General features: G+C 42.3%; 1 protein-coding gene across 4 annotated transcripts in view; it reads right to left on the bottom strand.

Moving 5' to 3' along the window:
- Positions 1 to 24,892, bottom strand: part of Cpne8 (copine VIII) — a 191,908-nt gene that overhangs the window by 154,767 nt on the left and 12,249 nt on the right. For 2 of the 4 annotated variants that reach the window (NM_001357979.1, NM_025815.2), the window contains exons 2-3: positions 6,996 to 7,036; positions 6,331 to 6,377 (exon numbers count right to left, since the gene is read on the bottom strand). Coding sequence is in view for 2 of the 4 variants with exons in the window: in NM_025815.2 (NP_080091.1) it covers positions 6,331 to 6,377; positions 6,996 to 7,036 (88 nt within the window). In the remaining 2 variants the exon portion in view is untranslated. Of the gene's footprint in view, positions 1 to 1,075; positions 1,467 to 6,330; positions 6,378 to 6,995; positions 7,037 to 7,127; positions 8,508 to 24,892 lie in introns of those variants that run through there. The other 2 variants (XM_030248705.1, NM_001033851.1) reach the window with 2 other exon arrangements.

Consider the following 24,892-nt stretch of genomic DNA (forward strand, 5'->3'; position numbering starts at 1 on the left):
TCGGCAATTTCCTTAATCTGTACGTATTCTACCGGAGCGTGGACACGCCCACCCTCGGCTCCTTCAAAGACTGGAAATGCCTGTTGTATTTTCTTTTGTTCCTCTCGGGGAATGAATGAGTCTGCGCACTGCCTCTCTGCGCACTGCCTCTCTGCGCACTGCCTCTCTGCGCATCTCTCTGCGCACTGCCTCTCTGCGCATCTCTCTGCGCATTGCCTCTCTGCGCATTGCTGACGCACTACGCAGGGCGGGGGCTCCGCATAGGGCGGACCTTGAAACCGACTGCCGGGAGGTTGAACAGTACGCTGACTTTCGCCAGCCGCTTTTGGCTTTTTTCTTGACCAATTAGCTGGCTGGTAATGGGCTGCTTCTTCCTCCCAGTCTGTTTCCTCAGAGGAGGATTCTTCACTTGCTTCAGAGCTACTAAGAGCTGGCTTCCTGAGCTCATCTAGTGACGAGTATCTCCTAGAGACCTCCGCTAATCGATCTTTTTTCTTCTCCCTTTTTCCTCTTTTTCTTCTAATCTCTCTCCAGGTATTCCTACCTAACCTTAACTTTTCCTCGGGTTCAAGACCCTTGGAAAGGCCTGTATACTTATTTTGTGAACCATATTTTCTCTTTGTTCCTACTCTCTCTTCCCGCTTTACTTCTGATAGCTTGTCCTGAATTTCCTCTAGAATTTTCAGCCCTATCTTAATCACTTGATAACATGTGAAAAAGAACAAAAGGGCTCCTAACACCAGAAAAAATTCAAGGCCAAACATACTCACTGGTACTCTCGTTCCCCAGCTGAAAAGTTCTGAATTCATACAGTTGAATCCTTCTTAACAGTCTGCTTTACGGGAACCTTTATCACCGTCGTTCCCCAGCTGATGAGTTCTGAATTCGGCAGTTGAATCCTTCTCAACAGTCTGTGTTACGGGAACCTTTATAAACGTGATCCGCAGTTCTGGTTCTGAAATGAAGTATCCCTCCTGCGCCAGTCCGGAGTTTTTTTCTCGTCCCGGGTTTTCGGCACCAATTGTTATTCGACGCGTTCTCACGACCGGCCAGGAAGAACACAACAACCAGAATCTTCTACGGCAAAGCTTTATTGCTTACATCTTATGGGGCCAGAGTGTAAGAAGCAAGAGAGAGCGAAGCAAGAGAGAGAGAAAACGAAACCCCTTTCCTCTTTAAAGAGAACAACAATTGCCTAGGACGCATCACTCCCTGATTGGCTGCAGCCCATGGCCGAGCTGACGTTCACGGGAAAAACAGAGTACAAGTAGTCGTAAATACCCTTGGCTCATGCGCAGACTATTTGTTTACCAACTTAGAACACAGGATGTCAGCGCCATCTTGTGACGGCGAATGTGGGGGCGGCTTCCCACACCCTACAGCAGGGCTGAGTGGAGGGCTCTGACGAGGTAATACTGTGTGCTGTTCTCCCAACGATGTAATGGCTCTTCCAGGGGAGCAGCCTCCTGATTAGAGAAAGTTGGGTTAGTGAGATAAGGATGCTTTGGTGAGCTCATCCCAGCTCCGCCCTGGCCCAGTCTTCATTCCCTTCTTCTTTCCATCACTGAGTGACATGATAAGGCTTGGTCCTCTCGACATCTGTACTAAACTTCACAGCTTCCAAACTGGGGATAGATAAATACGTTCCTCACAATGGATCCAAACGCCTGTGTTCTTTGGTAGAAAAACAAGCAAGCTAAGACATCCAGTGCCTCTCAGTCTTTACCCATGGCTTCTACCATCCAGGAGAGCTCTGGGTCTAGCTTGGTTTTCACATCGCCCTTTGAATGTGGTTTCCTGTAACCACCCTTTTCAGTTCTCTCAATGACAAGCAAGAGAGCAGCGGAATGGTCTATTGAACCTCAGCATTTTATCTTAATAATATGCCACCTAAATAGTAAGCCTTAGCTTCGCTTTGGTTTTCGTTGGTTTTGGGTTTTTTTTTTTTTTTTTTTTTTTTTAGACTCAAGCTTCAGAAATAATTACAACGTACCCCCAATGGCATGAAATGGCTTCACCTTTATTAAATCAGAACATAATAGGTGGAATTGGATAGTAATCGTATACACAAGAGTAGTCCACCAGCAACAGTTTCAGACAGCCCTGGTGCAAAGCTCCATTCTAAGTTTATAACCAAGTATCACTGGTCAAGGTGCATATCCATTTGTGCTTTTGTTTCCTAGTACAATGATTACAAGAGCCCATACCTCTTAAGTTTGTTATAAAAAATAGATTAGCTAGGCCGGAGAGATGGCTCAGTGGTTCAGAGCACTGACTGCTCTTTCCAAGGTCCTAAAGTTCAAATCCCAGCAACCACATGGTGGCTCACAGCCATCCATAATGAGATCTGAAAACCTCTTCTAGTGTGTCTGAAGAGAGCTACAGTGTACTTACATATAACAATAAATAAATCTTTGGGCCAGAACGAACAGAGGTCCTGAGCTCAATTCCCAGCAACCACATGATGGCTCACAACCATCTGTACAGCTACCACACATCCATATACATTAAATAAATAAATAAATAAAATTTTAGAACAAAATAAAAATAAAATAAAATAGCCAATAAATGAGAATGGCTTAAAACAGTTGTTATCCATTGTTAAATGGATAAGAGAGCTTACAGATTACATTTAAAAAAAATCACTTCACTAATTGTGCAAGTAAAAAAGCAAAAACAAAAACAAACAAACAAACAAACAAACAAAAAACCTGAGACTGATTTTAACCAAACAAAATGTTGAGTTTAGTTTATTAACATGCAACAAGAACACTCTGGTGCAGACCTAAACATTTTACACCATTGTTCCTCAAATTCCCCTTACGTAATGGGTTTTCTGACCGTCCGTCGTCGTCATTCCGCCATTGCACTGGCTAAGTGCCTGGATCTGTATTTCCTGTGGTTCCTTTACTGGTTACTGAAGCATAGCGCTCTTCACCCTTGTGTGATACCTATGGTCTGTCACGACTTGTCTACTGCATAAGCAGGCTGAGAAAAAGGGAAACTGAGAGCACGTGTCAGGGGACTGCAAAGATATTCAGAAAAATCAAATGTATAATCAAATAAAAAAACAAAAGAGGCAGGCAGGCAGACAGACAGACAGACAGACAAAAGAACATTGCAACAAAGAAAACAAGAGCCACACTGTGAGGCAGGGGAGATAGCTCACTGGGTAAAAGAACTCACTTTAAGTAAGAGGACCCTAGTCCAAGTCCTCAGAAACCACAGGGAAAAGAGCAAGCCAAGAGCACAGGCCTAGGAATTAGGCCCCAGAACTAGGGAGCAAAGAGGGAAGGCCCCAAGGGGCTCACTAGCCAACAAACCCAGGCAAGACAGCAAGCTTCTGGCTCAGTCAGATCAACCAAGAAATATACCTGATGTCCTCTTGTGGCCCCCTCATACACAGACACATATTCACACACACACACACACACACACACACACACACACGGGATATGAATGGAAAAGGTATTGAAACAGTAAAGTGTTGCTTAGCTTTACTTTGTGAATGAGAATACACAACTCTTGATGACTGATTAAGCAATGACGATACGGAAAAGAAAATTGGAATAATTGAAAAAAATGTCGTTAGCTATATTTATAGAAACTTTAATGCAAGCGTGGGGAAATGGCAATGACTAGTTTTGAGGTAAATATGAAAGGCCCGTATGAACCTATGGTCGCCATTTGCAATCCCCACCATGAAGTCACGGGAAGCATGCTGTTGAAGGCACTGCAAGACTGTGACCTTCTCCTAACCTTTTTATTCCTAGAACTGAGGCGAAAAGCTCTGAATTATTATGATTTCTGTCACCAGATACTGCTTCGGCCAATGAAGTCACGGACTCAGATCTTTACAACCATAAAACTAAACTTGCATTGCTACAATAAATCTCTCAAACGTGAAGTTGTCACAGTAACAGAATGTTGTCTGATCTAAAATGTCAGCACCAGGAAGTTGAGTGGTCTCGGTGGATGCTGAATGCTAACAGGCTAACAAGATGTGAGCCTGTAGAATTCACAGGAAACAGAAGAGTCAGGTAGAATAGGGTGGGAAAAGCCTGAAATTCTGTATGCAGTGCTGTCCGAAGCTAGGAACAAGGACAGTAACAGTCTGTTGGTGGGGTTTCAAACAAAAGCCAGCACTCCATGGGAAAATGGACCAAAGGCCTTATACCCTGCCAACCAATTTGAGGCTTTTTTGCCATGCTGTGAGACTTTTTGGGCCTTTGAACTTGGAGATAATGGATTTGTTTGTCTGACAAAGAAAATTTCCAAGACAACAAAGGACTCAGTTCTCAGCATGGGCATCCCTGGCTGCTTTTAGTCAGATTTAAGGAGAGAATCAGGATGAAAGGGAAGAAGGCAGCCAGACTGGGAAGTTCTGCAGGGCGGCCAGACAAAGAGGCACACATACAGTTAGTTCAGTGAAGTCAGACCAGCGGAGACAAAAAAGGAACCAGATTGCCTGAACGCACGAGAGGACAGACATGCTGTGAGCACCTCAGCTACCACTAATTGCAGCTCCAGAGAGAAGAACTGCAAATTTGGTTTGAACACTTATGTCAGAAGAGAGGCTGTTGGATGCTCTACGCGCCCAGGACCTACGAGAGGCTCATTTCCCCAAGTTTAGCCATCCTTGATGAACTCATTGTACAGTGTGAGTGGGACCAGGTAGTTTAAGCTGTAGGTCAACTTCAGTGTCCACTGTAATACTGGCTTTTCTAGGTAGGCAGACTCTCAGACTAGAAAGGGAGTCATGAATGTTCCCATGCAGATCTCAAAGGAATGCCAGGCCAACCCACTCCAAATCCCAGCAAAGAGCCGCTGACAGGCGAATGCAGGCAGGAAGGCCTCCTTGGGAATGATGTAGGAACAAGCAGAGCCTGCTGAAGGGACTGTTCATACAGGCTGCAATAAAAAGGACTGTAGAGTATGGGGCTACACCAGCACTTAAAGTCCACATCTGGTGACAGTATGCTAGAATGCCACCCAGAAATACTAGGGAATTCTTCCCTGCTGAGGTTCCTTCTTGCTGTGATCTAACTCCTTTCTGTGGCCTGACTTCTCTCCATGTGTGTTCCGCAACTATTCCTGGCATGTGTGTAACTCTTGTCTTTTATAGGGCTCGCCCTTCAGTTCACCAGTGTCACAGTCTTCCAAGCAACACCGAAATAATTTGGGTTTCATAACTCTTCTGGGTGGAGTAATTGGGCATTCTGGCACAGCCATAACATTTGGGAGGACAGGCCCTGAATATTTTAAGTTTGTTATTACCCAAAATCCCATGCACTAAAACCCTTTTGAGGGTTGCTATTGAGAAGATGTGAAGCCCAGAGGGAGAGTCTTAAGAGCGCTAGCCCCAGCCACTCCCTGCTCTCATTTGCTTCCTGGCAATGGAGAAACTCATCTCCCACTAAGCCTTACCTCAACCAAGGGAAGAGAACTAAGCAAGCGTAGACTAAACTTCTAAAACCAGAATCCCAAGGAAGCTATTTTTCTTTATACAGAAGCTGTGGCAGGCATTTGCTATAGCAATGCAAAGCTCGCTGAAACAGATGTGCAAGAAACCGTTACGCAGCATCACACCGGCAGTCCACCCTTACCAATATTTGCGTTGTTTTTAACCCCAGTCGAACATAAAATACGTTGGTCTTTACTAACCGTCCCCCTCACCATTGAGACAATTAAGAAGGTAACTAGTGAGAAGCATTCTACTACAGCAAGTCCAAGAACTGCACTAGGGAAGGCTAGGCACATACTGTGACCCCATTAAAAGGATCTGCTGCCTTTCTGAGAAAAGCGGCAAAGCCAGGGGAACTGAGAGGCCCCAGTGTCAACTGCTGTCCTCTCCCTTAAGTGCGCGCATGCTCCGGAAAACACGCTAACTGGAATCTTTCCTCTGCTTTGCAGTTGTTCATTTAACGACGCATGTCTGTGTGAGGAAGGTAAGCTCCTGTTTTCCTTCCAAACAACAAGCTACTCTCTGACAAAGTGTAGACAAATCAAAGGCAGGTGATATTTGCCAGTAACTGTCTCCACTTAAGATCCCTGGCTCTGGCATTTTTATAAAAACTCAAGCATTGACTTCTAGAAGTGAGATTGCCTCCACAGACATAGGGCACAGAGGGCATCAAGTCAAATGGACAAGTCTCAGGCCTGGAAGACTGCATGAGATGCTCAGGAGTGCAATTTAGCAAAATCAAAAAATTATAAATCTAATCTTTGGGTTGAGCAACACTCAAAATAACTTAAACAGGTTAACATCTCTTCACTATAACCCACACAGGATTTTCTGCACAGTGATTTGGAAAACATGGTTTCTCTTACCTCTCTCCATTCTTTATTCCCAACTGCTTGTGTATATAGGACACAAACTACAAAAGATGAAAAAACACATATGTGAAAATGTTAGTAAAAATGTACATGATTTCTATTTCAACTGTCCAAAGGATGCATTTTAAACAACAACAACAACAACAACAACAAAAATCAGGCTTAATTCCAGGGCTTAAAATCACCAAAATCTAATATGACCATATTTTAGCATACAGAGAATATTACCATTAGTAGACAATGCCTTCATAATACACTATAGATGTAGATAAGTTTTAAAAGTGTACTTCAATAATTTCAACTATCAGTGGTTTATAACGTGTATAAACTGCTTTTGAATTACTTAAATTACTCACTTAAAGTGCCAACCTGGGGCAAAAGTACTCAGCATTTATCAGTGACTCAACAGCACTGTTTGTAAACAATAAAGGTGTTCTGTTAATTGATAAAATCTAAGAAGTGGAGATTAAAGACTTTACACAATGATTATGAGTTAAGAAGAATTTTATCACTTGTCAAATGAGGTGCAAAGAATTTTACCATAAATCTCAATGTCTTTACCCAGTTTAAAACAAACAAACAAACAAACATAAACAGAAATAGGAAATTTCCCATATCATTTGCAAGATTAAGTAAAATAAACAGAACATTTGACTTACTTGGATCCGACTTAGAAAATGTATCTCTATCAAGGAGATTTCTGTTAAATGAAACAGAGAACGCTAGTTAATTACAAAACCAACCACTTAGATTTCTGTAACTGCAGAAAATATAAATACGCAAACACACACATGGAACTAAATATGAACTCTCTGCCTCTTGCTTCTCTTATTCAGCCTGGCGACCAGTGGATTCCTTTCCTTGGCCTGCATTACAGTTGAGCAATGATCTCATTCTCTACCCTGTGGAACTGCAATGTCCGTGCAGAGGTCAATAATTCAGGTTTCCTTTTAACTCATCATTGAGACCCTGCAGATGCTTGGACCGACTTCCCCAAATGAAGTGAGAATCAGTTACTAATAAAAACGTAGCAACTCAGAGCTTGTGGCCTCATGGACACACATAACAGCAGGCAGTAGAGACTCCTTCTATGTAGCCCTGAAGGGCTGTTGCAAACAACCTTCTAGTCTGGTGATTTCTGATGAGCACATAGATCTTGCTTAACCAATCTTTCTAGTAGAGGCATACAAAAGACTAGGCAAAGCGAATACAACTATTGAGTTAAAATGTTGCATGTATTTTCACATCTGTAACAGAATAATGTAAAATCAGAAGACGAACATTGGGCTATTCTGTTATCCTCGACAGCAATAATACAACCCTATACATTGCATTATACATTGTATAATACTGGATTATCATTAGAAAGTTAAGTCCAGGTGCCAGGAAGATGGCTCAGTCAGTAAGTGCTTACTACAAAAACCTGAAGACTGAGATCAGGGCCCCATCACACATGTTAAAAGCCAGGTAGTGCACCATATGCCTATATACTCTACCCAGGGGAAGCAGAGATAGGTGGGTCCCTGAAATTCAACAGCCAGGCAGTTTTGCAAAATCAGCAAGCTGCTGATTCTGTGAAAAACTCTGCCTCAAAATGTGAGGTGAAGAAAAGTGGAGGAAAATATGAATGTTGGTCTCTGATTTACACACAAAAACAATCACACACAGACATACACACACACACATACACACATGCATACACACACAATGCACACATGTGCACTGACACAAACACTCATGCATATACACATGCACACACATGCATGCACACGCACACTCGAGTGCCAAAATATAAGAGTTAGTTTCAGTATTTTATGATTGATAAGGTAGGCAAGAACTAAAAAGTCACATCTCAAAAGCTACCACTCACTTCCACTGTCACTGTCACTGAAAAATAAAGACAGTCAACCAACAGCACAGGTGGCAACCTGAAGCCACCTTTTGAGGAATTCCCAGGGAGGGAGGGGGAAGAAGAAGACAAACTTGTATTTGGAATTAAGAGAGACTTTAAAAGGCCTATGCTACACAGAAATCAAAGAAAACCAATCCTTCCTGTCCCTTACCCAGACTCCCAGACTCCAGCAGTGGTTGGCAAATGGTAATTCGAAACATTTCCACTTGAGGAGGCACTGTGATATTATATCTGCAAAGGTAGTTTTCCATTTAGTAATAATTCTCTGGCCCTTCCAGTGGCTCCAACTTCTGCCCATGAAAATTCTAAAACAATGTTAATTAAGTTACTTCCTTCAAAGTTCCAGGAAACGAGAGAGTCCAGAGCAATGTGGTTGAGACTCAAAGTATGCCAGATACATTTTTAAAGACTATAATGTAATTCTAGTGCTGTGCTCATATAAGACTAGCTACAATCTTTAATTATAAATATAAAATAAAGATTTTTATCCGCAAGAAGTTGAAAAGCCCAGAACTACTTCAATGTGATCTTGACAACTAAGATTTAATTTTCCAATTCTGCTTAAATATACTTTGTTCTCTTCTGAGGTCATATGACTATGATACAACAGAGAATATCTGACTTGGAGTCACTGCAAGGATATTGTGCTTGCACATTTTGGAAATTCATAAAAGCCAAAATTTTAAATTATGGATGGAAAGTCAACGATCACACTGCACCTCGACCATAAGCCCTCTCAAAATTTTGTACAAAATATTTTACTTTATATATACTTGGTTAAAAAAGAAATCCAGCCGGGCGTGGTGGCACACGCCTTTAATCCCAGCACTTGGGAGGCAGAGGCAGGCAAATTTCTGAGTTCAAGGCCATCCTGGTCTACAGAGTGAATTCCAGGACAGCCAGGGGAACACAGAGAAACCCTGTCTTGAAAAACAAACAAACAAAAAAAAAAGAAATCCACTCCTGTTAATATGTAGGACTAAAAACAACCAAATTGAGTGAGGTAACCTGACCCAGATAGACAGAGTTGCATGTTCTTTTTAATTGAAGGCTCCTCACTCCAAACCTTCAAATGTGAGTCCATACCCTACAGTAACTGCAGACACCAGGAAAGTACAGTGGAACCACTGGCAGTGGGGGTGCACTAGAAGAGGAAATACTGGGTACGAGGGATTTAGCTGGAAAATGGGATCTCTAATTAGGGAGGGCTAGTGGGGATAAATACAAAGGGAGAAGAGAGAAAGAAGAATAGAGCAGCAGTAAGGATGTCTGAAGAAGTCACAGGGAGCCACTCATTATCTACCTAAAAGGGAAACCTGTAATGCTCACAAGTCTGTATGTAAATAGACATATATAGTTTAAACGGAAGTTCTCACCTCAGTTGAAAATGCTTCCTCCTAGAACCAAAGATGATCTATCAAACACCCCAACAGCAGCCATCAGAAGCCCTCTTTTGAATTGTTGGATCCGGACTGTTGAAAAGACTCCCAAATAGTACAGACTATTGCTATTGGCCTTCTTGACCACACCCTGGCAACACCCTCCCACGCAAGGTAGAAGGTTCAGCCCTTATTTTTTAAGACACCATACACTTGAGAAACAGTGCTCAGAAACCACTGAGCTGGAACCAACTTAAATGCCTCTTCCCATTTGCAAAATGCCTCTTCAATGGGACCAGAAGGCACCACGCAAACTTCCAAGCAGGGGAAGCAACCAATAGTACCTATTCTACTTGACTATGATGCCTATGAACCATGAAAATGACCAGACCAGCACAATAAACCTCTAGACAAAGTGGTGGCACACATGCCTTGGTGGTAACCAATAGCTCTCTTATTTCAGACCCGTTCAACAAGAGGAAAATCATGTCTGGTACTGGAAACTTATCCAACCACCTAGACTTAGTGAAGCCATGGAGCTTGGAGAAGAACCTACGAGCACCAGTTTCCTAAACCAACAGAATCTCTAACTACATCTAAATATTTGTCCTTACATCCACAGTCAATGTGGTCCTCATTCCTCATCCAAAAGTTTTGTGGCAACAAACGGAGACCATTACCAAGAAGCAAAACCAATTCTAAGCAGAGCTGTGGAGCCTATCTAGTCTCAGTAGATACATCTACAAGTCCACTCAAGGCTTGGGAACATTGAAAGAGAGACTGGAGGATCCTAAGAGCCAGAGAAGCAGAAAGTGTCCTGAGAGACTGTGTAATATCAGAGGCTATGCACTTAAAGTCTAGCCAACATCCATGTTGACACATGAGCTGAACGAGGATGACGACAACAGACACATCAAAGGGAAAGGGGAAAGCCAGGCAGTATCAACCCTACACAAAGCACTGCAGACAACTAAGGAATACTGAGAGCAAGGGAATAACAGTTTTCCCCTCCAGGGAAAAGCGCACCAACTGGCTCTTCAATACCAAATGATGAGCCCTGAAAATGTACATACAAGTAACATTAGACAGACTAAGCAGATCTTATCTAGAAATATATACATATATGTATGTGTATAATATACATTAATATGTATATATATATATAAAATATATATGCATGCATGCATGTAACAACAATTAGTGAGGAAACATGGACTTGAAAGGAAATATGGAGGGATAAAGGGAAAGTTAAGAGGAAGAAAAGGAAATGGGGAAATGATTTAATTATATTATAATCTCAAAAATAAAAGAAACAATTTTTAAAAGTCATTTTATAAATAAGGAAACTCAGCTGAGGCCCAGAAAAAGTAACTTAATAAACAAGATACACAGTTCCAGTAAGAAATGACCTCACGGTGCCAATTCTCCTGACTCCAGTTCCCTGTTCTTTATAGACTAAAACACAGTCTGGAGAATTCCAGAACAAACAACTTATTTTCTCAGAAGTGTTAGGAATGTGCAGCTTGAGCTGAATGGTACAAAGCAAAACAAGTTCTCATCAGAAGGGAACTTGAAAAGCCTTGCTCTACAGCATGAGAAACAGATCAAGAGGCCAAAGAAAACTGCATTTGTCACACAGAAGTATCTTTGTTTCCTATACAAGACACACACATGTATACACACACAGAGAGACATGCATGCACACATACACACACGTGCACACATGAACATACACAGACACACACATACACATGTACACACACACATACACACTCTCACATACATACACCACACATGCACACATACACATGTCACATACATGAATGCACACACACATATTGTCACAAACACACACACACACAAACACAGGCTCACACACCCTGACAGATTTGAGATGGGAAGGCTGCTCTCTCCCAAGGGTTGTCATTAGCTTGAACTAAGAAAAAAAACAAAAAACAAAAAAACTCATGCCAATTGTTTTATGATGTTGAACTACAGCATTAAGCTGAAACTGCTGAAAGTTCTGTCTCCATTTTGGAAATTTAGTTACAGCCAAAACAAGGAAGAGGGCAAATTCTTGAAGAATTATCTAGAAAGTAGTATACTATAGAAATATTGCCCAGAGGAATGCGATATAGCTAAGTAGTAGATTCTTATTGTAGCACATGCAAAGCTCTGGGTTTCAACTCCAGCACTGCTAATTGACATTATAGAGTCAAGTAATATTCATGTGTATATTTACATTACCTGAAGACCAGTGATCTTTTATGTTTATATAGGTACACTTTGTGTGTGTGTGTGTGTGTGTGTGTGTGCGTGTGCGTGTGTGTGTGTGCGTGTGTGTGTGTGTGTTTGAGCCTGTAGAAATACCGAGTGTAAATTGTACATGAGAGTACCCCAGTTACTCTAAAGATCTCTCTTCTCTAAGTTTCAATTAAGATGCTGCTCTCTGCCCTCGAAAGATGACTAGATGGCACATCTAACTGCAGGGCCAGCCTATGTATTACAGCCTGTATGATGACAGTCTTTCACAGAGGAAGTGTGTTTTACATATCAAAAACCAGGACAGTTGATAATCAGGAAGTCACCAATATCTCTTTAATGTGGGACAGACTTCACTGTGGGGCTCTTTTACTCTCCAGTCCTCAGGAGTAGAATGCCCTGAAGCAGAGGCAGAAGCTATCCTCCCAGAAGACAGTAATCAGTCATCTAAGATTGTCACCCCGCCTGCTGACTTTATGCTCAAAACCATTTTGTGATGATAGCAAGTCTTGCAGAGTTATTAGCCTAGCTGTGCTGAACGGCAGGCAGTGTGAACAACAGTAGCCTTGCTTGCTGCATTTCTCACTGTCCACTGCCATCCTGAGACCCTGCCTCTCGAAACAACAGCTGAGGTCATTTTTTTTTTTTTTTGCTGAATGAAAAAATAGTAATTTCCTTTAAACTTTCACATAATCCTACAAGCATTTTCCAAGCAAGTAAGGAACATTGGCTCCTACTTGTGCACAGCAAATACGCAACAAATACATGAGACATATGCTAGATTTCATGGAGAGTCTTGAGCACTCCTGAGAGGACAAATGTATAGAACAACTAACCAGCCATATCTGGTGCCATGTAAAGATAACAGCATAACACAGAGTAATCAAAATGGTCACACCAATTCAGCTGTTAGTTAAGAATCCAACTAATTCTCAGCTCTGATTCCAGCTATTTTGAGAAGTGTACCAGAGGAAAGATAGGTATGTAAAGAGTTTTGATGTCTTTTAAAACCTAGCTATGATGTGTAAACATGTTTCTGTTTTTAATTCCAGGTGTGGGATATGGAGCTGGTTCTGATTGTCCACCCCAGCAGACTATTTGCCTTGTCTTTGTTCTGGGAGGGGCATGATCTTGGCCAGCTGCAGATAGTTTAGTTCTGAGGACTCTGGAGAGGAAATACAAGCCAGAACAGAGAGAGAGAGAGACAGAGAGACAGAGAGACAGAGAGACAGAGAGAGAGAGACAAAGAGAGACAGAGAGACAGAGAGAGAGAGACAGAGAGAGACAGAGAGACAGAGAGAGACAGAGAGACAGAGACAGAGACAGACAGACAGAGAGGGAGGGAGAGAGAGAGAGAGAGAGGGAGAGAGAGCATGCTCAGGAGGAGGAGGAGGCAAACGAAGAGGAGGAGGAGGCAGTGGTTGCAGCTACTACCTCTGTTGCTGCTCTTGTGGATGCCTGTTTATTCTGCTGCTACTGTGCTTATTATTACTCATTTATTGGACTGCTGGATACCCTGATAAGGAAGATTGGACTTGCCCTAAGGAACTACATCCCTATTTAGCAGGAAGTAACATAGAGGTTTCTCTAATCTTGTTTCTCTCCTGCCTAGGGTTGGGGTTTAAAAGAGATTGGAGAAAAGAAGGGTGGTCGATTTAAGAACCCAAATAAAGTAGCCGGGAATAATTATCCCTACACATATTTCATAATATGAGCTCTCTGTAGAGCCAGCAAGATGGCTCTGATGGCAAGAGTGTAATGAAGTACAAGCTTGTTGACCTGAATTCTAGGCCCACAACCCTCATAAAGATGTTAGGAAGGAAACAAACTCCATTTACACTCTCTCTCTCTCTCTCTCTCTCTCACACATACACACACACACACACACACACCACACGCACACACACATCATACACACAGTGATTACAAAGCTACAAGAACCTTCACTACTCATTCTTTCTTCCTCAGTAGCTGATACCACGTGATGCGGATTCTTTTTGTAAAAGGAAACGAATATCATGATCTATCCTATGACAGAGGCAACTTGAATAGAAGAAGCCAGTGGACATTCATATGAATTTCAAAGTTGATATTTTTTAAAAAATCATAGCACTTTAAGCGCTTATAAGTTCCAGAGGTGCTAACTTAATAAAGCATCTGACATGCTTGCTTTAGGGAATACATCCTCCAATTGAACACATGGGGTGGGGGTGGGGGGCTGCAAGATGGCATTATTGCTAAGTGTACCTGGGAGAGCTTGCCCCAATAATACAAGTCTGTATTACCGTATGAGTGGAACAGTTCTGTTAGCTTTCAATAGAAATAGCAAAAGCAGGGATAATGGTAAAGCAAGAGCTGGCCAACGTTTCACAGGTAATCATCCCACACGCGATCTCTGTGTCATGGGGCCTCGCCCAAAATTGTCCTGTTTCTACCAAAGAAGCGGTTGTGATGAAAAGTCGGAAACTGTTGAGTCTTGTATTTGCCTGTCATTTAGTGTGGGTTCTGGAGCACTGGAGGCCTGCCAGGCTGCTACCAAATCCTGCTTACAGAGCTCCAGGAACTAGCATAAGCTTGCAGAGAGCAAACACTGAATCACAAGAGAGCTACTGTTTAGTGCCAGACATCGACAGCCCTCGTGTTAGCTGTGGTGAGGTGCCTTACCCCAGGCAGCAGAGCAGGGATAGGTGGCATGTGAGGTCACAGGGATTCACTGGGCAAGGCCTGGGCCTTTATGTTTGCCATTCCGGTATCACACAGACTGGAATCAGGGAGTTGTATATTAAGAAAAAAAATTTCCTTAACTCTAAAAAAACTTTTTTCATTTTTAATTTTTTTTAAAAATGTATTTATTTATTTTATGTATGTGAGTATACTGTTGCTGTCTTCAGACACACCAGAAGAGGACATCAGATCCCATTACAGATGGTTGTGAGCCACCATGTGGTTGCTGGGAACTGAACTCAGGACCTCTGGAAGAGCAGTCAGTGCTCTTAACTGCTGAGCCATCTTGCCAGCCCCTTCAATTTATATATATATAAAGGCAAGGGAACAAATCCATCTTTGGAAATGATCTGTTTACAATATTTGACTCACTTATCGATTCTTTCATTGGTTGGAAAATATTATTTCAGAGAATTTTACACGCATATTTGAGGAAAATCTAGTTTCCCCAAACAGGCAAAAAGGATATGTTTCCAAAAGGAAAAAAAAAAGTAAACATGTAAATGAAAAATAAATATCCTGAGGCTGAAATTATGGAAAAGTCAAAGTCAGCTTGCATGTAAGGCATAAAGGAATTCTGAAAAGCAGGGTCACTGGGTAGCCCTCACCAAGACTCCCTGGCTTTCAACACGGGAGGACAAGGCTCTTAGATGGGGGAACTCAACCACCATAAGCATCATGCTTCTCTCAGCAATCTCTGGGACACCCAGAAACGACCTTGTCATTTTAAATAATGACAAATTGGGTTATTCCAGCTATGTATTTATTAGTATCCTTGACATGGAAAGACCAGTGATGTATAGTTTTAACTCTGCACAGGGGATATGCCTCAGACATCCAGAATAGCTACAAAGATGATTAAGAGTGAAACTATTGAAAAAAAATTTTTTCATATTTCTTCTGAATCACTCTACTACAAATGACACTCTTGGAAATTACAAAGAGATCTAGTGCCTGTACCTCACACGCCTGGTAGGCTTGAGGTAATAAGTTCTGAAAAAGCAAAGGGTTAAGTCAGAGGCATGCAACGTTCTCAGGAAAAATGATGGAGAACATAAACTCTGTCTCCAGAGACAGAAGAGAAATATAACCATTTTTTTAAAGATGCTAGTAAGGAAAATATAACACAGCTGATTGAAAAGAAAACATATGGGTACTAGTTTAGTTTTTATTGCTGGGTTCAAACCATGACCAAAAGCAACTTGGGAGGAACTGTTTATTTCTCCTTGTGGGCCACGATTGAGGGGAGCCAAGGCAGGAAGCAGGAGGAAGGAACTGAATGAAGCAGAGGCCGTGGAAGAACTCTGTTTAAGGGCCTGCTCAATCTACTTTTTATACAACTCTAGAACATGTGTCCAGTTATGGTACTACCCACAGTGGGCTGGGCCTTCTCACATTAATCATTAATCAAGGAAATGCCCCACAGACATGCACACCCACAGGCCAATCTGATGGAGGCAATTCCTCAGCTGAGGTTCCCTCTTCCCAGGTAACTACTTTAAATATCACCAGTAAATGGGTCTCCTTAAGACCTTAAATCTCAGGGTTACAATAATCAACTCCATAGTTCATTGTCCTTCTGAAATGATACAGCTCCCATATTCCTATCTCAGTGAAGCGCAACTGTAAGAGCTACCCAGAAGGTGACAGGTTGTGGTTCCTGGAACCTGTGAATGTAGCCTTATCTGAGAGGAGAGGGGGTAATCTTTAAGATGTGACTAAGCCGATCACTCAGTTGCAGAGATGATCCTGGGTTCTTGGGTGGGGCAGAAACGTTAGGTCTTGTATCCTCCTAAGAGGAGAGAACAGAGAGGCTGGACAGTAGCTGGGAAATCAAAAGATGTGTGACTCCTACACAGTTTTGTAAATTCTGGTCTTGAAGATTAGAACTACAGGTTAAGCTTGGTGGGACACTAGAAATTCCAAACAAAATCTGCCAGAGAACCTGCAGAAGGAGGAGGACTTCAACCCAGCCATACTGATTTGAGACTCTTGGGTTCCAAAACTCTGTGTGTGTGTGTGTGTGTGTGTGTGTGTGTGTGTGTACATATATATCCATGCCTAGAATGCAATAACTCTGTGAAAATCTCTTATACCTAACATGAAAACCAGTCTGCTTCTTTGCCTCAGCCCTGAAGGCATCCATCACCTTGGCCAAGTCTCAGTTATTTTTCCTAGCATTGTGTCTCTTCATTGGACTTTCTGCCTCCCATCACACAAATACAGCCGCCAAGACGCCTCCAAGAGGGACCCATTACCTACAGAAATCCAGAGTGTTTGTCCTGACACTCGCCGCCCACCACATTTTGTCTCTGTGCATCTCTCAGTGGTTCTCAAACTGAGGTCACAACCCCCATGTGAGTAGCATACCACATATCCTGCATATCAGATATTTGCATTACAGCCCAGTAGCATGATCCCAGTTATAAAGTAGCAACAAAATGATTTTTGGTTCGGAGTCACCACAACGTGAGGAGCTGTATATATTAAAGGGTGGCAGCGTTAAGAAAGTGGAGAACCACTGATCTAGCTCCAGATTACTCCTGCTTCGTTCTCCATGTTCATGTTTTCCCAGGGCACTCTTGTTTTTCTGGAAACTTCTCTCCTACCTGCTGCTGTTCTAAAAACTGCCCACTCCCTCCTATGTGGCCAGCACAAAACAAGAACTCATATAGCACAATTTCTACTCCTACTCTGTTCACCAAGCCTGGTGCCAGGCTGTGCTCAGCTCTTAGATAAGCTATTTTCTTGTCCCTCAACATGACCCTAACAAGTGGTAATTATTAGTAAGACTCAGTTCTCCAGATGAAATCACAAAATTCAGAGATGTAAAGAGAAAGTAGCCAGAATCACAAAAATGTAAGATCTCTTGGTGGTAAGTTTTAATAACTGACTTTTAATTTTGATTTTGAAACTTGATATACATGTAGGTTACATTGACAGGTCGGGTCCATGAAAAAAATAAAATGAGCTATATAAAGTCTTTATCGAGCAAAGCAGAAAATTCTAGGAAATACGTAAAAATAAAAATGAACGCCAGAAATAGAAAAATTAAATTATTTGGCAGAAAATTTAATTTTGTACATAGAAAGAAAGCGATCAAGGGAATAAATTAGTAAAGCTTCATAACTTAGCAAAATAACTCGATAAACTTATTAGGATTATAACAAATATGTAACGGTTAGTAATTTGTCTAGATTTCTATTGTTCATTATTTTATAAAATTCATGGTCTGGCAATTACAATCACTTTCGTATTGAATAAATGAGGGCTAGGCAGCTTTTTGACTATAACCTACTGCCAATGAGACAATAATTCTTTAGCAAGCAGGACCCCAAACACTCATATAGATTGCCCCATGATTTTAAATCCATTTTAAGCTTTCAGCCATTTTGAAACACTCCAACCAGCCAGCACTCATAGGCAGCTATGATAATGTGTACTCTAGTGGCATCATTTGACTAAGCACCAATGCAGAAAATTCGGTAGACATCTGTACTCATGCCTTAAGGTATCTCTCAACTTGGAGCCATATTCTACAAAGCATGTGACCTACTAGACAGGTATGGCTAACATTCCTTTCCCAGGGACAGATATAAACAATGTCTACCCCACATTCTAGGGTCTCAAGGATGAATCAAGGTATGACTTCAAAGTTCAAAGCATATTAGTTTTATTTACCGAGCAATGGGTGAGGGGTTACAGACAGGAGTATAGGTGAACTTAAAGCAGCCTTTAAATTCTGATAAGCTATTAATCTAACTATGGTGAAGCACTGATAACAGCCTAAGCTTTCCTACCTACTTCCTATTCCTAAGTATGAAGTTCCAAATGTAAGACTTTTCTGTAAGTTCCTAAACTTTAACTTCTGCCCCTAGTATTGATGTGGCCTGGCTCATTTCCACTAGGGCTGAAGGAATCCTCTGTAGACTACAAACTGCTCCAAAACCAGGAAGAACTAAACTTAGGTCCAAAAGAAACTAATTTCCCTCTACCGGGAGGTATAAACAGGTGCCTGCCACAGAGTCAAAGATTTGACCAGGGATACAACTCAAGGTGGGCAGTTTAATGGTTAACGTTACATTTAATGTTTAAACTTACTATGCTTGAGAAACCATAAAAGCAATGAAAAAAAATGCCTCCGATGTATAAGACCTTTACTTTGTACAGGCTGCTATACATTCCCTTTTTTCCTAGTATTGAAGAGTATCCTTGGATTGACTAATCTTGTAATATTTGCTAATCTTACAATATAATGTAAGTCAAAAGACTAACTGCTCCTTCTGATTTTGTAAACAAAGTTGCTTACTCTGCTCAATGACTAGGACAACTGCGAGACATATGTGTTAAAGTAAAACTCTGCCTCCACGTAGATGTAGGTAGAGTACATGTTATCTTACGGTTTCTGCCTTTGTAAGGCCTGGGCTGATGGGACTAGGTGTTGCATCTTGAGAACACTCTCAGGTGCAATCTAGGACCTGCACTGGGCGCCAGTTCCTAAACAAAAAGCCTCTTATTAAAATTTAATCATCATCATGGTGAATCTCTGAGTGACGCCACACCCACAACACCTAGAAGGTCTAGACCCAGCAAGAATGGTGGCTTCTTCAAGGCTTCCTAGAGGGAGATCCCTCCCTCTCCCCATACTTTCCTACCTACAACCTCTAGCACCTCCTAGTTCCCCTAAGGCCAAAAGCAGTTGAGGCAGAATAGCAATGCTACTGGTTGTGGGGAGGATGACTCAGCAGAGGATGCCATGACCTTCCCTGTCCCCTCGTATCAAGAGGGAAGGTCAACAATTAACAAGTCAAGTTGTGATGGCCTTTGGACCATCTGGACTCCTGGATCCCTGAAGTCCAGCTGGACTCCTAAAGATGGCAGTCTTTGCCTCAGAGGGTAGTTCTATAGAACAATGAGTGTACAATTCTATAGCTCTGGAAGTACAGTTAGATGTCAAATAATATAGCTCATTAACTATGGGATACATATGCCACAGTTGTCCTACTAAGTTTTAACAGAGCAGAAAGTCTCACCTTCCAGTCCCACCACTGTCAACCTAAGCATTGCAAAGGCACAGTTACTCACTTGTTTGATGTGGTGATGCGCCCAGTCATGTGAGTTTATCTAGTAGTTGATTATAAAGAACTATGTTGCTGGTTTAGATGCCCACTAAACTTCTTGCCTTTAGTTTTAGAGTGCACTGTACTAAAAACTATGTACTGCAGTTAGGATGACAGCAGACTCCTGCTGTCTGTGGCCTCTATAAACTTCATCATTTTCTCTTACTCTTGGATTAATTTCAGACTTCCTTGTTCATCATAACCCTGGGAGCAACAGGCTACGTGATACGTGCTCACCATATAGCCTGGGCTAGCTAATGTAAGTAAATTCTGTATGTTTCCACAGTGGTGAGGTTCCCTGAGGACGCATTTCTCAGAACATGTCCACGTCTCTCTTTAAAGATCTACACACATACCTTTTTGCCACCACTGAATTCAGATGTAATTCAGAACATGGAATCCGCCTTCTAACATTGCAGCTCACTTTACAGTGTAGCCGCACAACCGTATAACAACCATCACCACAACCTAGCTTTAGAACATCATCTTTTCCACCAAAAAGCCACCGCTGATTAACAGTCACATCCTTTTCTATTTTCTCTCTGTCTCTCTCTGTCTCTCTGTCTCTCTCTGTCTCTCTCTCCCTCCCTCCAGCCCTTCGCAACTATGGACCCGTCTGCTTTCATATCTTTCCCTGTACTAGACATTGCCATCGCATGTAAATGGAATCACACAATGTGTGCCCATCACATTTGGAACTTACATGCATTTTGCAGCAACGATCAGGATTTCACTTCTCTCTGCCGCTAAACAGCATTGGATTGTGCGGATTCTCCATGTACTGTCAGATGCTCTGGCTGTACTCCATCAGTTTCTGGGGTCATTCTTTACTTAACACATGTTTTATGTAGACCTATGGCTGCATTTCTAGTGAAAACATAATGAGCAGTATCACTGCTGAGTCCTGCAAATCTACCAAACCATTTTCCTCAGTGGCGGGCAGCACTATTTTACGCTTCTCTCAGCAATGTATGAGGACACCCATTTGTCTAAATCCTGTGCTTTTGTAAGATAATCAGATAATAGGGGAAATGCCAAACTACCAGTATATATATGAATTCCCATATATCTTATTGGTAAGAGGAAGGAAATTATCCACATTAATAAGATTAACTCCTCCTCGGATGCTGGCTAGCTATAGATGGTGTAGCTTGTGGCCACCCTAGAATGTGAACTTCCAACTACATATCACACATCCTCTCACCACATTCAAAATAGAGAGACCTGATCCAGAAAATTATTCAATAACTATATATATATTATATATGACTAGAAAAATATAAAGAATGATTTAAATTAATGAGAATATACATATGCACATATTCTCATTAATATATATATATAAGTATAGTAATATATAAGTATATATATTGAGAATATACATATATATATGTCCCAACAAAACATAAGCTAAAGAATTTTGTTTTTGAAACAGCATCTTACTATGTAGCCCTGGCAGGCCTGAAACTCTCTGTAGACCAGGCTACCCTCAAAATCATAGAGATCTGCCTATTTCTAAGCTAAAGAATTTATCAAGCATCGTATAAAAGAAGAAATATGGTAACTCCGTGAGTATATTAAATAAAGTTCATCGTCAATAATGATCACTGAGAGCCAAATGAGGTACATAACAAGCCACTACCCTCCTGTGAAATGGACAAATCTGAAGTACTCTCAAATAAATAGCATATTAAATGCTTATTTTGTTGTCACGAAAACAAAGAATGGGGTGATGGAACAGAAAACAGAGGTGCCTTATGCATCCCAGACTCGGGCACTCAGACAGATGTCTATGAGCAGAGTAGTCAGCTGTGGTAGCCCACGCCTGCACTTCCAGCACTAGTGAGGCTGAAGGAAAAGCAGTAAGTTGATGGGATGCCAAGCTCAGCTAGAGGGTGAAGGCTCCCTCAAAAAAACAAGGAGCAGCCCTGCTGCCTGCAGCTCAGCTACCAGATCCTAAACTACATCTCCATATGGACCTGTGCTTTGCACACGATGGGGAGGAGCTGCCTAGAGTCCATGAGCACCATACTTTATAATCCTGGCACCTAAGACTATCTGCCACCCTTCCCACCCCCTTAATTTCCACTGCCCAATTGCATGGATTCGCTCTCACTTGGTAGCATGCCCACTTCTGAACAGAGAAAACCCTACATTAAGCTCAAGCATTGTAATCAAGGGAGAAGGTTAGATTCACTCTTCCTGTCAAGCCCCACTTACTGAACATTTGTTAAATGCCAGCCAGTGTCTGGGTACCGTGGGAGAGCAGGATACAATGACTGGAGAAGCCCTTATTTCAAGGACTTGATTTTACAGAGGAAGGGCAAGATGCAGTCTGTGAACAGATGGAGGTACACCTTCCAGGTATCACTCAGAACAGAAGACAGGGCAGTGAAGGACCCTACTCAGCAGTAGAGTTACCGATGGGCTGGAGAGATGGCTCGTTGGTTAAAGTACATCGTGGTTGTACAACTACGAGGACCAGAATTCAGATCCAAGCACCCATGTAAAAAAGCTGGGCATTTGAAAACACCTGTAACAGCAGCACCCACACCCACACATATAAATAAACAGAACAGTAGACTGATTGCCTATGATATGCAAATCTCTGGACTCTATCTTCAGCACCACAGGAAGGGGGGGGGGGGGGGAAAGGGAGAAAAGGAAACAGGGAGAGAAAGGAGATGGACTGAGTGAGACTATTCAAACTGAGTATGTGAAAATGCTTTCAGATGTGGTTTAGAAAAAAGGCTATCCAAGAAGGAGCTGTGGACAGGGAACGGAGGGAAAGGAGGCAGGTGTGGGAGGCCTGACTGGACAGGGTTGTAGGAGGAGAACAAAACAGGCACAAAGGCCCTGAGCCAGGAGCAGAAAGTGAAAGTTACGTGAAATACAGTGGTGAGGGAGATCGCTCACTCTTGTGGCCATGGTAACTCAATTTCATGGTGAAATCTTGTTAGGGTTATGGAAAGGAAAAAAAAAATTAATGTCCTGGAGAGGGAGGCTTGTGCATTTTAGAAGGAAAAAAACAAACAAACAAGTTATCTAGTGTGAGGAATCTGACCCTGTTCCAAAGAATAAGAAGGAGGTGTTTACCTGGGTATAGCATCCAGGGATGCCATTTCTAAAAGGGACAAACCTTTTAGTCCTCACTGTCTTCACTCTGTGAGCTACTGTTCTACCTCAGCTGAATGGTAGCCCGAAGATGAGTTGTGAGCCCAGTGGCAGGAGCTTGCAAAGCCTTTTGTTAACATTATGTTGCATAACTAAAATTAAAATTAAAAATGCATTACCTTTGCTAGTCCAACCTATATCTTGACTGGAAATACAATCTAGAATGCCAAGCAGAGAAGTTTGTTTTGTTTTTTTTTTTTTTAATAATGTGCACACATTGGCATCCTCCTCAATTATAAAACTATATATTATGTGCAATGCCTATTACAACATAATCATGACTGTTGCTTATAATTAAGAACACTTGGTAGAAACTAAATAATCATCAAGCAACTGATTAAAGAGATGAGATCTCAATCAAATTAATGAGTGATCTCAGTGAAAATTTTGCATCAAAGAAACAGCCTGGTCCTATCATGACGTCACCGATTTCGGAAGCATCAGTGTGGGCACTTCCTGGCTGTTCACCCTAAATCCTGCATGCTTCGCCCATCTGCTGTTAGAATACGAAAGGGGGTGCGTGAGAAAACATAGGCTGATGTTTGCTCCGCACAGGGTGTTCTGGGGAGTAAACACAACGTACTTAGGCCATCGCCCAGCTCACGGTAGAACTGAAAAACTCTGGGGGGAAGGCAGCCACCACAATGAGAGCATGAGATTCCATGCTCAGTACACTGCGCTTCAAGTTCCTGTGGGCCCATGTTCAAGTTTAAAAGGGACGCTCATGGGTTTCCTGTGAGATGTCATAATTGCCGCCAGCTGGAATATGAGGGACTCCTAGGGGCAACCATCCCCGAAAGAGTGGAGCTCATTTCTAGAAACCCAGGCTCAAACACGAGTCACAAGTCACACCACCTGCAGAGCAGAGGTGTGTGATGTGAGCACAGACCTAAAATCTGCGAAAACATATAGACAGAAAGATCCAGCGCCACCCAGAACATCCTGGCCAAAGAGGCTGTCGATTTGAACGGGACCCTTGAGGGGCACATAGAACCACAGGACCTGGTAAGTGAAGAGTCACGCACCACAGACAATATCTACAGTCACAGTGGGAGTGGGCAGCAAAGCCATGTGTCAGACTCCACAACAGGGCATGACTGTCACTGTTCGGTGGCAGCATCCACAGGAACGTGGCAACAGCATTGGCAATGGGCTCCCTCATGGCAGACAAGAACCCCACGGGTTTCCTTAGATCACAGCTGAGGAATCCCAAGGCCAAGGTCCACAAGCCGGGGAAGAGGGGCAGAATTAACACAAATCACAAAAGAAGACTTGGTCTTTTCTAAGCTACTAGGACATGGATTTGAATAAAAACACACACTGGTGGCTGGTGGCGGCGGGGGGGGGGGGGGGGTAGGTGTCTCTGCTCCATTCTTTTAAACACAATTTGTTGGGGGGTTTTCTATGTATTTTTACAGTGATTAATTATGTAAAACTTTTCTAAAAATGGCAGATCTTTGCGTCTTCACTATCTTCATGCTGGGAGCCATTATTCTCCTCCCTGGGGTGAATGGGAACACCAGTGAGTGGGGTGCTAAAAACTGTACATGCTTTCAAAGCATTTTCTTGCTATTACATCACACTGTCCGAATAGTAAACTTACGAGAAAGACTTTCTACCCCTTTTCATACAAAAGCAGAGATCGGCAGGCTTACCCAAGTCCCCCAGTTAAATACATGAGCTGTACTCCAAGTCACGCCTGTCTGGCTGAACTCTTCTCTGCTTCTTACACAATTCCCTTATCCTGTCACAACACTGAGATTCCACACCACCATTTTTTTTTTCTCAATCCTTTCCTGCCCACGTGAAGGCAGTCACCACATTTGAAGTCAACAGAAACTGAGCTGCTGTGTGTTTTACACAACTTGCTAACTTAGTAGTCTATGTGGTCATTGCTCCTCCCAGAGTCAACGCGTGAAGCATGTCTGTTCCAGGAAGCAAATGCTGACGGCAGTGGCTGGTCCACAAATCACCATACAAGAGAA

This window comes from Mus musculus, chromosome 15 (genome assembly GCF_000001635.26).
Source record: "Mus musculus strain C57BL/6J chromosome 15, GRCm38.p6 C57BL/6J".
In the NCBI taxonomy this organism is placed as follows: domain Eukaryota; kingdom Metazoa; phylum Chordata; class Mammalia; order Rodentia; family Muridae; genus Mus; species Mus musculus.